Raw genomic sequence first — 11,775 nt, forward strand, 5'->3', positions numbered from 1 at the left:
TCTGTGGGATGGAATGGGATGGGATGAGATGAGGTCAGTGGGATGGGTCAGTGATATGGGATGGGATCTGTGGGATGAAATGGGACAGGGTCTGTGGGATGGATGGGGTCTGTGGGATGTGGTCTATGGGATGGATGGGACAGGGTCTGTGGRATGGGATGGGGTCCCCARGGTGGCCYGGCCACAGYGTGGGACACCAGTTCCRAATGCTGCGATGGGCACAGTGACCCTGCCCGGGGTGGGACTGAAACCCCAGCCCAGACCCAGCTTGGACCCACCTCCCCCAGCCCCGCTGGCAGCTCTGACCCCATTAACCCTTTCCTTGCCCCCATTGCAGAAGATGAAGGGCCCCGAGGTGATCAGCTTCATCGAGCAGGGCCGGCGCATGGACTGTCCCCACGAGTGTCCCGCTGAGATGTACGCGCTGATGCAGCAGTGCTGGACCTACAAGTGAGTCCTGCACCCRCCCAGATCCTTACTGGGACTCCCAAACCCCAAAATGGGATTGGGAATTTGTAAAGGACCTTAAAGGGGGGTTGGAAAGGACCTTAAAGCCCCTCCAGCCCAACCCTGGTCATGGCAGGGACACCTCTGCCACACTTGGTGATGACACAAAGCCCATGGTGTCCCCTGCCTCGGTTCGTGGTGATTCCCCAGGCCAAGATGAATTTTTATTATCAGACCCTTCCACCTGCCCAGGCAAATCCTGGAGGATCCCCAAATCTCAGTGGTTTTGAGCCTCTCCATCCCAAAAATCTCAGCCTGATGCCTAAATCTGGCTCCCTAAAGCAGAGTTTGGACAGAATGGAGAGAATCCAAAGCAGTTCTGTTATTGCAGGGCCTTCAGGGCCATCCAGGGCAGTCCCAGCCCAGCCAGGGGCTGCACCCACAATGGACAATGGCTCACGGGTTTTTCACCCTTTCTCACTTTTGTCCATTTGCACATMGGGATTTGCTGAATCCTCCAATTGCAGCTGCAGCCAATGCAGTCAAAAACTCCAACTTGGCTCCCCCAATTCTCTGTTGTTTCCATCTCTTGGGGCCTGGCMCAGGGAGGTGTCCTTGAGTTTGGGGCTGCAGAGGAATTGTTTTGTGTAAAAATGGGAGAGCAGGAGCTCAGCACTGTCTGTGGAGTCTGGAGTTAAACACTGGAGAATCCCAGGATTATTTATACATTAAATGATTCATTATTATGACATTATCACATTAATTATACATGAAAAATAGAGAAGGTAAATCCTGAGCATGGGCATGGCTGAGCTTCTGCTCTCCCCCCATGTGTCCCCTCCTCTCCTCAGGCCAGATCTGTCCTCTCTGGTGCCTTCATTTKTCCCTTTCTGCCCTCTCAGGTGGGAGGAACGTCCCGGATTCGTGGCTGTGGAGAACACCATCCGTTCCTACTACTACAGCATCGCCGCCAAACCCGAAACCGCACCGGCACCGGGGGATGCGGCCAGAGCAGCCCTTCCCTGAGGTCCCTTCTCTGCTCCTCACCCCAAACCTGCCCTGCAGGGACCTCCAAAGCCTTTTTGTGATGTTTTGCTTCGATGTCCCAAATGCTGGTTCTGTCCCTCTGCAKCTGTGGGGGACAGGGGTGTCCCCAWGGGTRGGGACAGGCGGTGGTGCCACCTCCAGCCTGAGCCAGCCCAGGAGCACAGGCAGGGTCAGAGCCCCTTCCTGCCCAATCCCAAAGCTTTCCTGGGATCTCAGAGCTTTGTTCTCCTGGGATGAACTGTGCCAGCTCCAGAAAATTCAGGATTTTTAATAATAAAAGGTCCTATCCCCTTAGTTTTGTGTTTCCCTTATTTTTGTGATTCCCTTATTTTTGTGATTCCCTTATTTTTGTGATTCCCTTATTTCTGCGATTCCCTTATTTCTGTGATTCCCTTATTTTCATCATTCTCTTTTTTTTGTCATTCCCTTATTTTCTGCGTTTCCCTTTTCATGATTTGTTTATTTTCATGATTCCCTTATTTTTGTGATTCCCATATTTCTGTGATTCCCTTATTTTCRTCATTCTCTTATTTTTATCATTATTCCCTTATTTTCATGATTCCCATATTTCTGTGATTGCCTTATTTTCATGATTCCTGTATTTTTGTCATTTCCGTATTTGTGCAATTCCTTTATTTCTGCGATTCCCTTATTTTTGTAATTGCCTTATTTTTATGATTCCTTTATTTTCATGATTCCCTTATTTTTGTCATTGCCTTATTTTTATGATTCCCTTTTTCGTGATGTTTATTTTCATGACTCCCTTATTTTTGTTATTCCCTTATTTCTGCAATTCCCTTTTTTTTTGTCATTCCCTTATTTTCATTATGTTTATTTTCATTATTCCTTTATTTTTGTCATTCCTCTATTTCTGCAATTACCTATTTTTTCATGATTCCCTTATTTTCATGATTTGTTTATTTTCATGATTCCTTTATTTTTGTCATTCCCTTATTTCTGTGATTCCCTTATTTTCATCATTCCCTTATTTTTGCCATTCCCTTATTTTCATCCTTCCCTTATTTCTGCAATTCCCTTATTTATATCATTCCCTTATTCTTGCCATTCTCTTATTTTCACCATTCTCTTGTTTTCATGATTCCCTTACTTTCATGACTCCCTTATTTTTGTCATTCCCTTATTTTCATTATTCCTTTATTTTCATGACTCCCTTATTTTTGTCATTTCCTTATTTCTACAATTCCCTTATTTTTGTGATTCCCTTATTTTCATGATTCCTTTGTTTTTGTCATTCCTCTATTTCTGCTATTCCCTTATTTTCATCATTCCCTTATTTTTGCCATTCCCTTACTTTCATCCTTCTCTTATTTCTGCGATTCCCGAGTTCCCATTTCTGGTGGAGTTTAYTCAGGACTGGGAGCCACCAAACCCCTTTTCCTTTAGATTAGGGCAGAGAGCAGCTGGTTTGCTACTGGGACGGGCTGGTCCCACTGGTTTGTGCCCCTGCACTGTTGTCACCAAACAATTCCAGAATTGTTCCCCCAGCTCTCAGATCCCACCTGAAAAAATCCTCTCTGCTGACAAAATCTTGTTTTTCAAGCTTAAAACTCAGTCATCCTATAAATAAACTATTCCATGTCCTGAATATCCCRTGGCTYRGATTGTTGAGCTCTGAAAAATCCTYGTTGCATTTTCAGGCTCGTTMCCAAAAAACCCCAAAWCCATCCCAAACCTTCCAACGCTGCGTTTTMAGTGTCAGAAAATTGCTTTATTCCCATTTCAGGGTGTGGATGGGGCTGACACAATCCCAGCCCCCGCACAGCCCCTGCTCCCAAATTTCCTCACCTTTTGGTGCATTTTTAGCAGAAAAAGCAGAAAATGTTCCTTGCAGCTTATCAGGGTCAGCTCGGCAAAATTTAACRGTTTTAGGGCTTTTTCCAGGCTGTGATCCCACAAAAGCTGCTTGGCGAAGTGCTAGGAGCAATTTAAGAACAGCATGTTGTCTGTAATTAATATATTGGTGATGATTAATTAAATAAAATGTAATTAAAGCAATTAACTAAACTAATTTCAGAAGTTTTGTTGTTTTTTACATGCTAACAAGGAAATAAATGTAATTTCTCTCTACTTTAGGCCAGGATTTCCGTCCTTTATGCTCTCCTTGCCCAACAATATTGTGTATAATTAATATATTGGTGATGATTAATTAGCTAAAACTTAATTAAAATTATTAGCTGAAGTTTATTTTAAAAATTTTATCCTTTCCAACACACTAACAAGGAAACAAATATAATTTCCCCTCTACTTCAGGCCAGGATTTCCCTTCTTGATGCTTTTGTTGCCCAAGAAGAGCACGTTTCTATAATCAATATATTGGTGATGGTTAATTAACKAAAATATAATTAAAACAATTAACTGATGCTCATTTTAAAAGTTTTATCATTTCTTACATGCTAACAAGGAAATAAATATAATTTTCCTTTTATATAATATAATTGAGGTCAGGATTCCCCTCCTTGATGCTCTCCTTGCCCAAGAACAACACATTGTCTATAATTAATATATTGGTGACAGTTCTATCAAGTAAAATTTATTTTTAAAGTTTTATCATTTCCAAAAGGCTGGCCAGAAAATGAATATAATTTCCCTTTACTTCAGGCCAGGATTTTTCTCATTGATGCTCTCCTTGCCCAACCTGGTCACCTTAGGGCAGGTTTTTCTGCAGAAATTGAGGTTTTTACAGGTTTTCTTGCAAAAAAAAAAAAGGCTGAGCTGGGTGTGCTGTGGGTCCCAGGTGGTTTTTTTGCAGGGCTTGGCTGTGCTGCAGAGAGGCTGCGAGGGTTGGGGAGCAGAGGAAGGAGGAGGTGGGAGATGCTGTGAGCACGAGAGAATTTATCTCTCACCATCTCCTGGCAGCAAAAGCCACCGAGCAGCTCCTCACCAGCACCTTGTCCTGGGTGAAATAAACAGGTCAGGGCACGGCCCAAAACCTCGGTGAGAGGGGAGATTTGGGCTGAAAATGGAGGTTTTGGGGAGCATTCAGGTCATTGACATCATTAACACCTGAATTAGAGCAGTCACGCAGCCAGGTTGGATAAAAGCTGATAAAAGGTTGGATAAAAATCAAGTTTTTCTTTCCTGGTTTGGATTAAAATCTCCAGCAATACCAGTTTTTTATGTGGTATTTTCTCCCTCAATCCCATTAATCCCCCGTGTGGAACTCTGGATGTATTTTCCCTCCCAGCAGAGAGGAAAACAGGGACCAGAGGAGAAACTGAGTTCAGTCACTCAGGGCAGAGACAGGAAAATTAAAAATCCTCCTCTCTGTCATGTTTTCCTCCYGGAGAAAGCAGCTCTTCTGCTGGGGGAAAAAAAAAAAAGTTTCAGTGTGTTTTCTACTTGAAATATTTTGTTTGGACTTTGCTTTCAAAACAAATCCCTTTTCTGGTTTGAGATGGTTCCTTGCAATAAATTTTCAGTTAACTTGAGGCTGTTTTTTTTAATTTTTTTTTTCAAAGGGGGAAGGAAAGTGCCAGAGAAGAATTCCCAGAGAAATTTCTGGTTTAGCTGGAGACAATTTTGTGTATCCACACCCTGCAAAACAGGGCATCAATCCCTTGGGGTTATGCCAGAAACCCGAGGGAAAGGGTTTGTTCTGCCTGGGCTGGGTGATTTGGGTTGCTGCCTGTTCCAAGAGCTTTGAAAAACATCAGGAAATGCTGGAAGGGGGAAAAAAAAAACAGGAATGAGACAAGCAGGACCTGAAATCACGGCTCTGTGACTTTGTGATACCAGTTTTTGGGATGTGCAAGGTCTGGGGGGAATTTCCCTGGAATTCAGGCTCTGATTGTCCCTGCTCTGTCATGCCAGAGGGACTGAGTCCCTCAGAGGGRACATCTCCAGCTCCTGCAGCTCCTCTGGCCTGACCACAGCAGGGATTTATTTACCCAGCCCTGCCTCACTCCCTGCTGGCCCTTCAGCCCCATCCCTCAGCAGATGAGGAGGATATTTGGAGTTTGGAGCTGCTGCTCTTCCAAAAAACTTCCCCAAATCCTCTCTTTTCCTCCTTCCCTGCACTGCTTATCTCCCTCTGTTTTACTCGAATCTCCCTTCTGAATTTCTCTCTCCCAAATTGCATGGGAAGGGATGAATTTCACCTGAATTTGAAGATCCAGCCCAACCCAAACCATTCTGGGATTTTAACTGGCCAAATCTGCCACGGACCCATTGCACAGGAAGGAAAAAGGATGAGCCAGGCCCTGGAAGGTGCAAACAGCTGGGAAATTCTGCGGCCACAGCTCCAGGAAGGTCAGGGCTGTGTGAGCAGGGGCTGAGSTGCCAGGATTTGCAGGACCCACCTGAGCACCTGGATGAGGTTCTGTTTGATTTCCACCAAAAGCTCTGATGGAATAAAAACCTTCCCCCGGAACCCTTCTGTTGGGCATCGTCAGCATTTTGGGGTGGAAAACTCCTCTGGTGGAAAATTCCCCGTCCAGGTCAAGTCATTTATTCCTGGGGTTGGGGAGTGGGTGTGGGGCAYGGTCCTGGCAGGGCTGTGGTAGCTCCCACATCCTTTGGGGTGACGGGAATGGGGACGTGGTGGAGCAGCTCCTTCCCCAAACCTACAAACCCACGTCCAGCACCATCCTGGGCAGATTCCAGCCACATGACGGGGAATTTTGGGAATTAAACTGGAATGGCAAACGTTCCATTCAGCCCTTGACTTGAAATGAATAAAAAATCCTGAATGGGTGTGGAGAACAATTTGAGGTGGGGGTTGATATCTCCTGATCTTCTCCCAGGAAAAAGTGATGAAACGGCCTTGAGCTGCTCCAGGATGGGTTTAGGTTGGATTTGGGGTGGAATTTCTTCATGAAAGGGTGGTCAGGCCCTGGAAGGGACCGTGGTGGAGTCCCCATCCCTGGAAGTACTCCAAAAACCTGCAGATGTGGCACAGATGTGGCACCACTTGGTGGTGGCCATGGTGGTGTTGGGTTGATGGTCTCAAAGGTCTTTTCCAACTTTAATTCCATGATTTTGTGTGAAATTTCATGTTGCTCTGCCTCTGATTTATCCTTCTTCCTTTCTTGCTCACAAAACTGTGATTAAAAAATATACAGCTTCCCAAAATCCAATTCCCAAAATCCAATTCCCAAAATCCAATTCCCAAAATCCAATTCCATAATCCTCTGGGAATTTGCCTCATCGTTGCACAGCAATGCCCTGATATAAAATTAATATTCATTAAATTTGCAGGTTTGAACTCATTTTGTTCTGCTTCAGCGAATCTTGCAGCAAATGAGTTTTATTTTCTTTTAAGACACGTCTTCAGGAAGGAAATGAAGGTGGCTGTGGGTAAAAGTATAAGGGAACCCCAAAAATAGGGGAATGATGAAAATTAAGGAATCACAAAAATAAAGGGATCATGAAAATAAGGGAATCCCAAAATAAGGGAATGACCAAAAATAAGGGAATCACAAAAATACGGAAATTACGGAAATAAGGGAGTAATGAAAATAAGGGAATCGCAGAAATAAGGGAATCACAAAAATAAAGGAATCACAAAAATAAGGGAATGACCAAAATAAGGGAGTAATGAAAATAAGAGAATCATAGAAATAAGGGAATTACAAAAATAAGGGAATCATAGAAAATAAGGGACTCATGAGAATAAGGGAATCACAGAAATGAGGTAATGACAAAAATAATGTTTAAGTTAAAAATTTAACTGTCAGATATTCATCAGTTTCAAAAGCAAAGTAAAAATACTGGTTGGAAAGWGTTGTTGTGATTAATAAAAGATAAAATATCTCCCACAACCAGTGGAAAAGGGGAAAGTGGTTTCTTTCATGTGCTCTTGCTTCAACAAATAAGAGAAAAAAGGGTGGAAAAAGTGTTTGATGGACCTAAAAATGGGTTAAAAACAGCCACAGGAAGGCAGATATCAAATCCTGCCATCAGATCCCCAAATTCAGCACCCATTTTGCCAAACGTGAAGCAGCAAAAATTCAGAAAAGAGGAAAAAATCCTGTGCAGATGGCTGAGAGCTGCTATTTAGGGCAGCCAGTTTAACACCCCGGAGCTGTTCTGGCACAGGCAGAAAAATCCCGACTGAGCTGGCACTGGGAGGGGCTGCAAATACTGAAAGGAGAACAAAAGGAAGGATTTTTGGGGCAGAATGTAAAAATCTGCAGTGGGATCTTGGCACAGGGAATATTTCAGGGGATATTCCATGTGCGAGCTGTGTTTTAAAGGGGCATTTTAATTTCATTTTCACTTCTTTCAWCACTTTTATCTCTGCTGCTTTAACTTCAGAAATAAAGAAAAATCTCTCCTCTAGTTTTTCTTAATTCATTTTTCTAAATCAATGATTAAAGCTTCCACTAAGCAAGAATTCCTGCTTTTTTTTTCAGATTTAGGGATTTTTGTCGTGTTTTTCTGGCCATGTCCCTGAAACGGGTCTCGTTTCCTTCCACATCCAATTGTTCCTCCTCCACTCAGGCATCAGAGGATGGAGAAATCCAGCTGGACAGGATGGAAATGGGAGCTCAAACTGCTGGAGAAGGACACTCCTTCCACAATTGTCCCTCTGTCCCTGGGGCCACGATGGATCCAGATGCCTCAATGGAATCCCAGGCTCAGGAAAACCAAAATAAAGGAAAACCAGATTCTTAGGCAGAGTTCAGATGGAAAGTGACGGGAATTTGTGGAGATCGTTCTTCCCAGCAACAAAATATTGGGAATTTGGGGAGGTCATTCTTCTCAACATTGAAATTATGGGAATTTGGGGAGGTCATTCTTTCAAAAAATGAAATTATGGGAATTTGGGGGGGTTATTGTTCGCAAAATGCAATGATGGGAATTTGGGGACGTCATGCTTTCCAAAAACAAAATTTTGGGAATTTGGTGAGGTTCATTCTTCCCAGCCAGGAAATGATGGAAATTCATGGAAGTCATTTTTCCCAGCAATGAAATATTGGGAATTTGGTGAGATCATTCTTCCCAGTGATGAAATAGTGGGAATTTGTGGGTGTCATACTTCACAGCAGTGAAATGATGGGAATTAGGGAGGATCATTCTTCCCAGCAATGAAATAATTGGGAATTTTGAGAGGAGTCGTTCTTTCCAAAAATGAAATTATGGGAATTTGAGGAGGTAATCTTTCCCAACAATGAAATGCTGGGAATTTGTGGAGGTCATTCTTTTCAGCAGTGAAATGATGGGAATTTGGGGAAGTTGTTCTTCCCAGTGACAAAATTATGAAATTTTGGGAATTTGAGGAGGCCGTTCTTCCCAGTGATGAAATTTTGGGAATTTGGGGAGGTCATTCCACAGAGCTKCTGGGTGGGAGCCACAGCCCCTTGTGCTGCCCCCTTCCTTCTCCAGGGTGTGTCCAAAGGCAGCAATTCTCCAGGGATGGGTCCTACCAAAATCCTGGATCCCCTGTGGGACAGGGGCAGCAATTCCCCTGATTCCTGCCAAAATCCCAGATCCTCTGTGGGACAGGGAGCTCTGCAGCCCCTTTGGGTCCTGCCAAAATCCTGCATCAATCCTAATTCCAAAGCCCTCCAGATCCATCCCAATTCCAAACCCCTCCAGATCTACCCCAATTCCAAACCCTTTGGATCCGTCCCAATTCCAACCCCCTCCAGATCCATCCCAATTCCAAACCCCTCTGGATCAATCCCAATTCCAAACCACTCTGGATCAATCCCAATTCCAAACCCCTCCAGATCCATCCCAATTCCAACCCCCTCTGGATCCATCCCAATTCCAAACCCCTTCAGATCCATCCCAATTCCAACCCCCTCTGGATCCATCCCAATTCTAAACCCTTCCAGATCCACCCCAATTCCAAACCCTTCGGATCCATCCCAATTCCAACCCCCTCTGGATCCATCCCAATTCCAAACTCTTCCAGATCCACCCCAATTCCAAACCCCTCCAGATCCATCCCAATTCCAAACCCCTCTGGATCAGGAACAAGACTCCAGCTCAGCACTGGATCATCCCCATGGGCCAACCCCAAATCTCTCCCGATCCCAAACCTTCCCCCGCTGTGTGAATGCTGCAGGTCCCTCCCCAGTTCTGGCCGAGTTTCCTTCTCTCCTGCGGGATGGGTCTGGCTTCATTTGGGATGAAATGTCACGGAAGCCCTGCAGGAGTTGGCAGGGTTTGCTGAGGAGCTGCAGACAGGCCCTATTCTTCTGGGTGAGCACTGAGGGCAGCTCTGCCCTAAAAACGATGTCGTGGCTCTTCCCGCTCCCTCCTGACACACAAAAAACGCCTTCTTAACCCTTAACTTGGTTAAAATAATGATAAAAATGAGATAAAACCCAGCTGAGCTGGACTCAGGGTGGTGGCAGAGCTGGGATTTGGGTTTTGGGGTGCAGGGGAGGAGGCTGGAGAAGCCTCTGGTCCTGTGGTGGCCCCGTGGGCACGGGGCGAGCTGCGGGCTCCGAGATGAGCTTTGAAGGCAACAGCTCAGCAGGAAAAGTGAGACCTGACCTCTGTCCATTATTTCCAGAAAATATCCCAATCCCAACTCGAATTCCTTTGCAGTTTGTCTTCAAAAGCTGAATTTGAATGGCGTTGGGTSAGAAAATCAAATGTGAATGACTTCTGGTTTGGTTTTGCTTTGTTTGTGGGGTCGCAGTTTTGACGGTGTTTTCTGCCCATCCCATTTTTGAGGCCCCACATTTTTTTTTGTAATTAAAAGCTGAGACTTCTATGTAATGAGGCACCTTTAGTTCACACAGATGAAGTTCAGAGGCAACAGCTCAGCAGCAAAAATGAGACCTGACCTCTGTCCATTATTTCCAGAAAATATCCCAATCCCAACTCAAATTCCTTTGTATTTTGTCTTCAAAAGCTGGACTCAAATGATATTGCATTAGAAAATTAAATGTAAATGATTTCTGGTTTGGTTTTGTTTGTGGGATTGGGCTTTTGATGGTGTTTTTTGCCTGTCCTGTATTTTGAGGCCCCAAATTTTTTTTAATTAAATGCTGAGACTTCCGCTGGGGCACCTTTTACTCACACAGATGAGGTTTGGAGGCARCAGCTCAGCAGGAAAAGTGAGCCCTGACCGCCGTCCATTATTTCCAGAAAATATCCCAATCCCAACTCAAATTCCTTTGCAGTTTGTCTTCAAAAGTTGAACTCGAATGATGTTGAGTTAGAAAATCAAATGCAAAGAACTTGAGGTTTTGTTTTGTTTGCGGGGTTGGGGTTTTGGTGGTTTTTGCCCATCCTGTTTTTGAGGCTCCAAATGTTTTTGTAATTAAAAGCTGAGACTTCTACGTAAGGAGGCACCTTTAGCTCCCACAGATGAGGTTCAGAGGCAACAGCTCAGCAGGAAAAGTGAGACCTGACCTCTTTCCATTTTTTCCAGAAAATATCCCCATCCCAACTCAAACTCCTTTGCAGTTTGTCTTCAAAAGTTGAATTCAAATTATGTTCGGTTAGAAAATCAAATGTGAATAAATTCTGGGTTTGTTTTGTTTTGTTTGTGGAGTTGGGGTTTTGGTGGTATTTTGCCCGTCTCATTTTTGAGGCCCCAATTTTTTTTGTAATTAAAAGCTGAGACTTCTATCAAGGCACCTTTAATTCACACAGATGAAGTTCAGAGGCAACGTCTGCAACATCTCAGCAGGAAAAGTGAGACCTGACCTCTTTCCATTTTTTCCAGAAAATATCCCAATCCCAACTCGAATTCCTTTGCAGTTTGTCTTCAAAAGTTGAATTCAAATTATGTTGGGTTAGAAAATCAAATGTGAATGACTTCTGGTTTGGTTTTGTTTGTGGGGTTGGGGTTTTGGTGCTGTTTTTTGCCCATCCTGTATTTTGAATTTTGTATTAAAAGCTGAGACTTTTACTGAGGCACCTTTGACTCACACAGATGAGGTTCAGAGGAAACATCTCAGCAGGAAAASTGAGACCTGACTTTAAAAATCGAGTCTGCTCGGCTCTGCTTTGGTTTAGGAGGGGAAACAGAGGGATCAGAGGATCTGAACCACAAAAATCCCCCAGGGAGGGTGGGAGATGCTCCTGCAGAGAAAAATCTGGTGGTGCCACGAATTTGTGGAGCTGGGTAAAARTCCTCAGTTCCTGGCAACGATTTTGTCACCAGAAAACAGAAAAAGGGTCTTTGGTTTTGGAGGATTTCTCTCTTTGCAACATTTGGAAGGTTTTTTCAAACCCTGGGAAATAAAGAGTGGTTTTGGGGGATTTTTTTTCTTTTGGCTGCAAAGTTTTGATTGTCCGAGCTGGAAACCACTGGGGAGAGGGAGAACAACTGAGGGTGGTTCCCAAACTGCT

General features: G+C 44.1%; 1 protein-coding gene across 1 annotated transcript in view; it reads left to right on the forward strand.

Moving 5' to 3' along the window:
* Nucleotides 1-1,914, forward strand: part of LOC130586292 (tyrosine-protein kinase ZAP-70) — a 17,809-nt gene extending 15,895 nt beyond the window's left edge. Inside the window, exons 9-10 of the mRNA XM_057387067.1 lie at nt 338-450; nt 1,350-1,914. Coding sequence (XP_057243050.1) covers nt 338-450; nt 1,350-1,473 — 237 coding nt within the window. The 3' untranslated portion in view covers nt 1,474-1,914. The remainder of the gene's footprint in view (nt 1-337; nt 451-1,349) is intronic.
* The last annotated feature ends 9,861 nt before the right edge of the window (nt 1,915-11,775 follow it).

The sequence above is a fragment of the Malurus melanocephalus genome, unplaced genomic scaffold, assembly GCF_030028575.1.
Source record: "Malurus melanocephalus ecotype Western Australia unplaced genomic scaffold, MMel_1.1 scaffold_1124, whole genome shotgun sequence".
NCBI lineage: Eukaryota > Metazoa > Chordata > Aves > Passeriformes > Maluridae > Malurus > Malurus melanocephalus.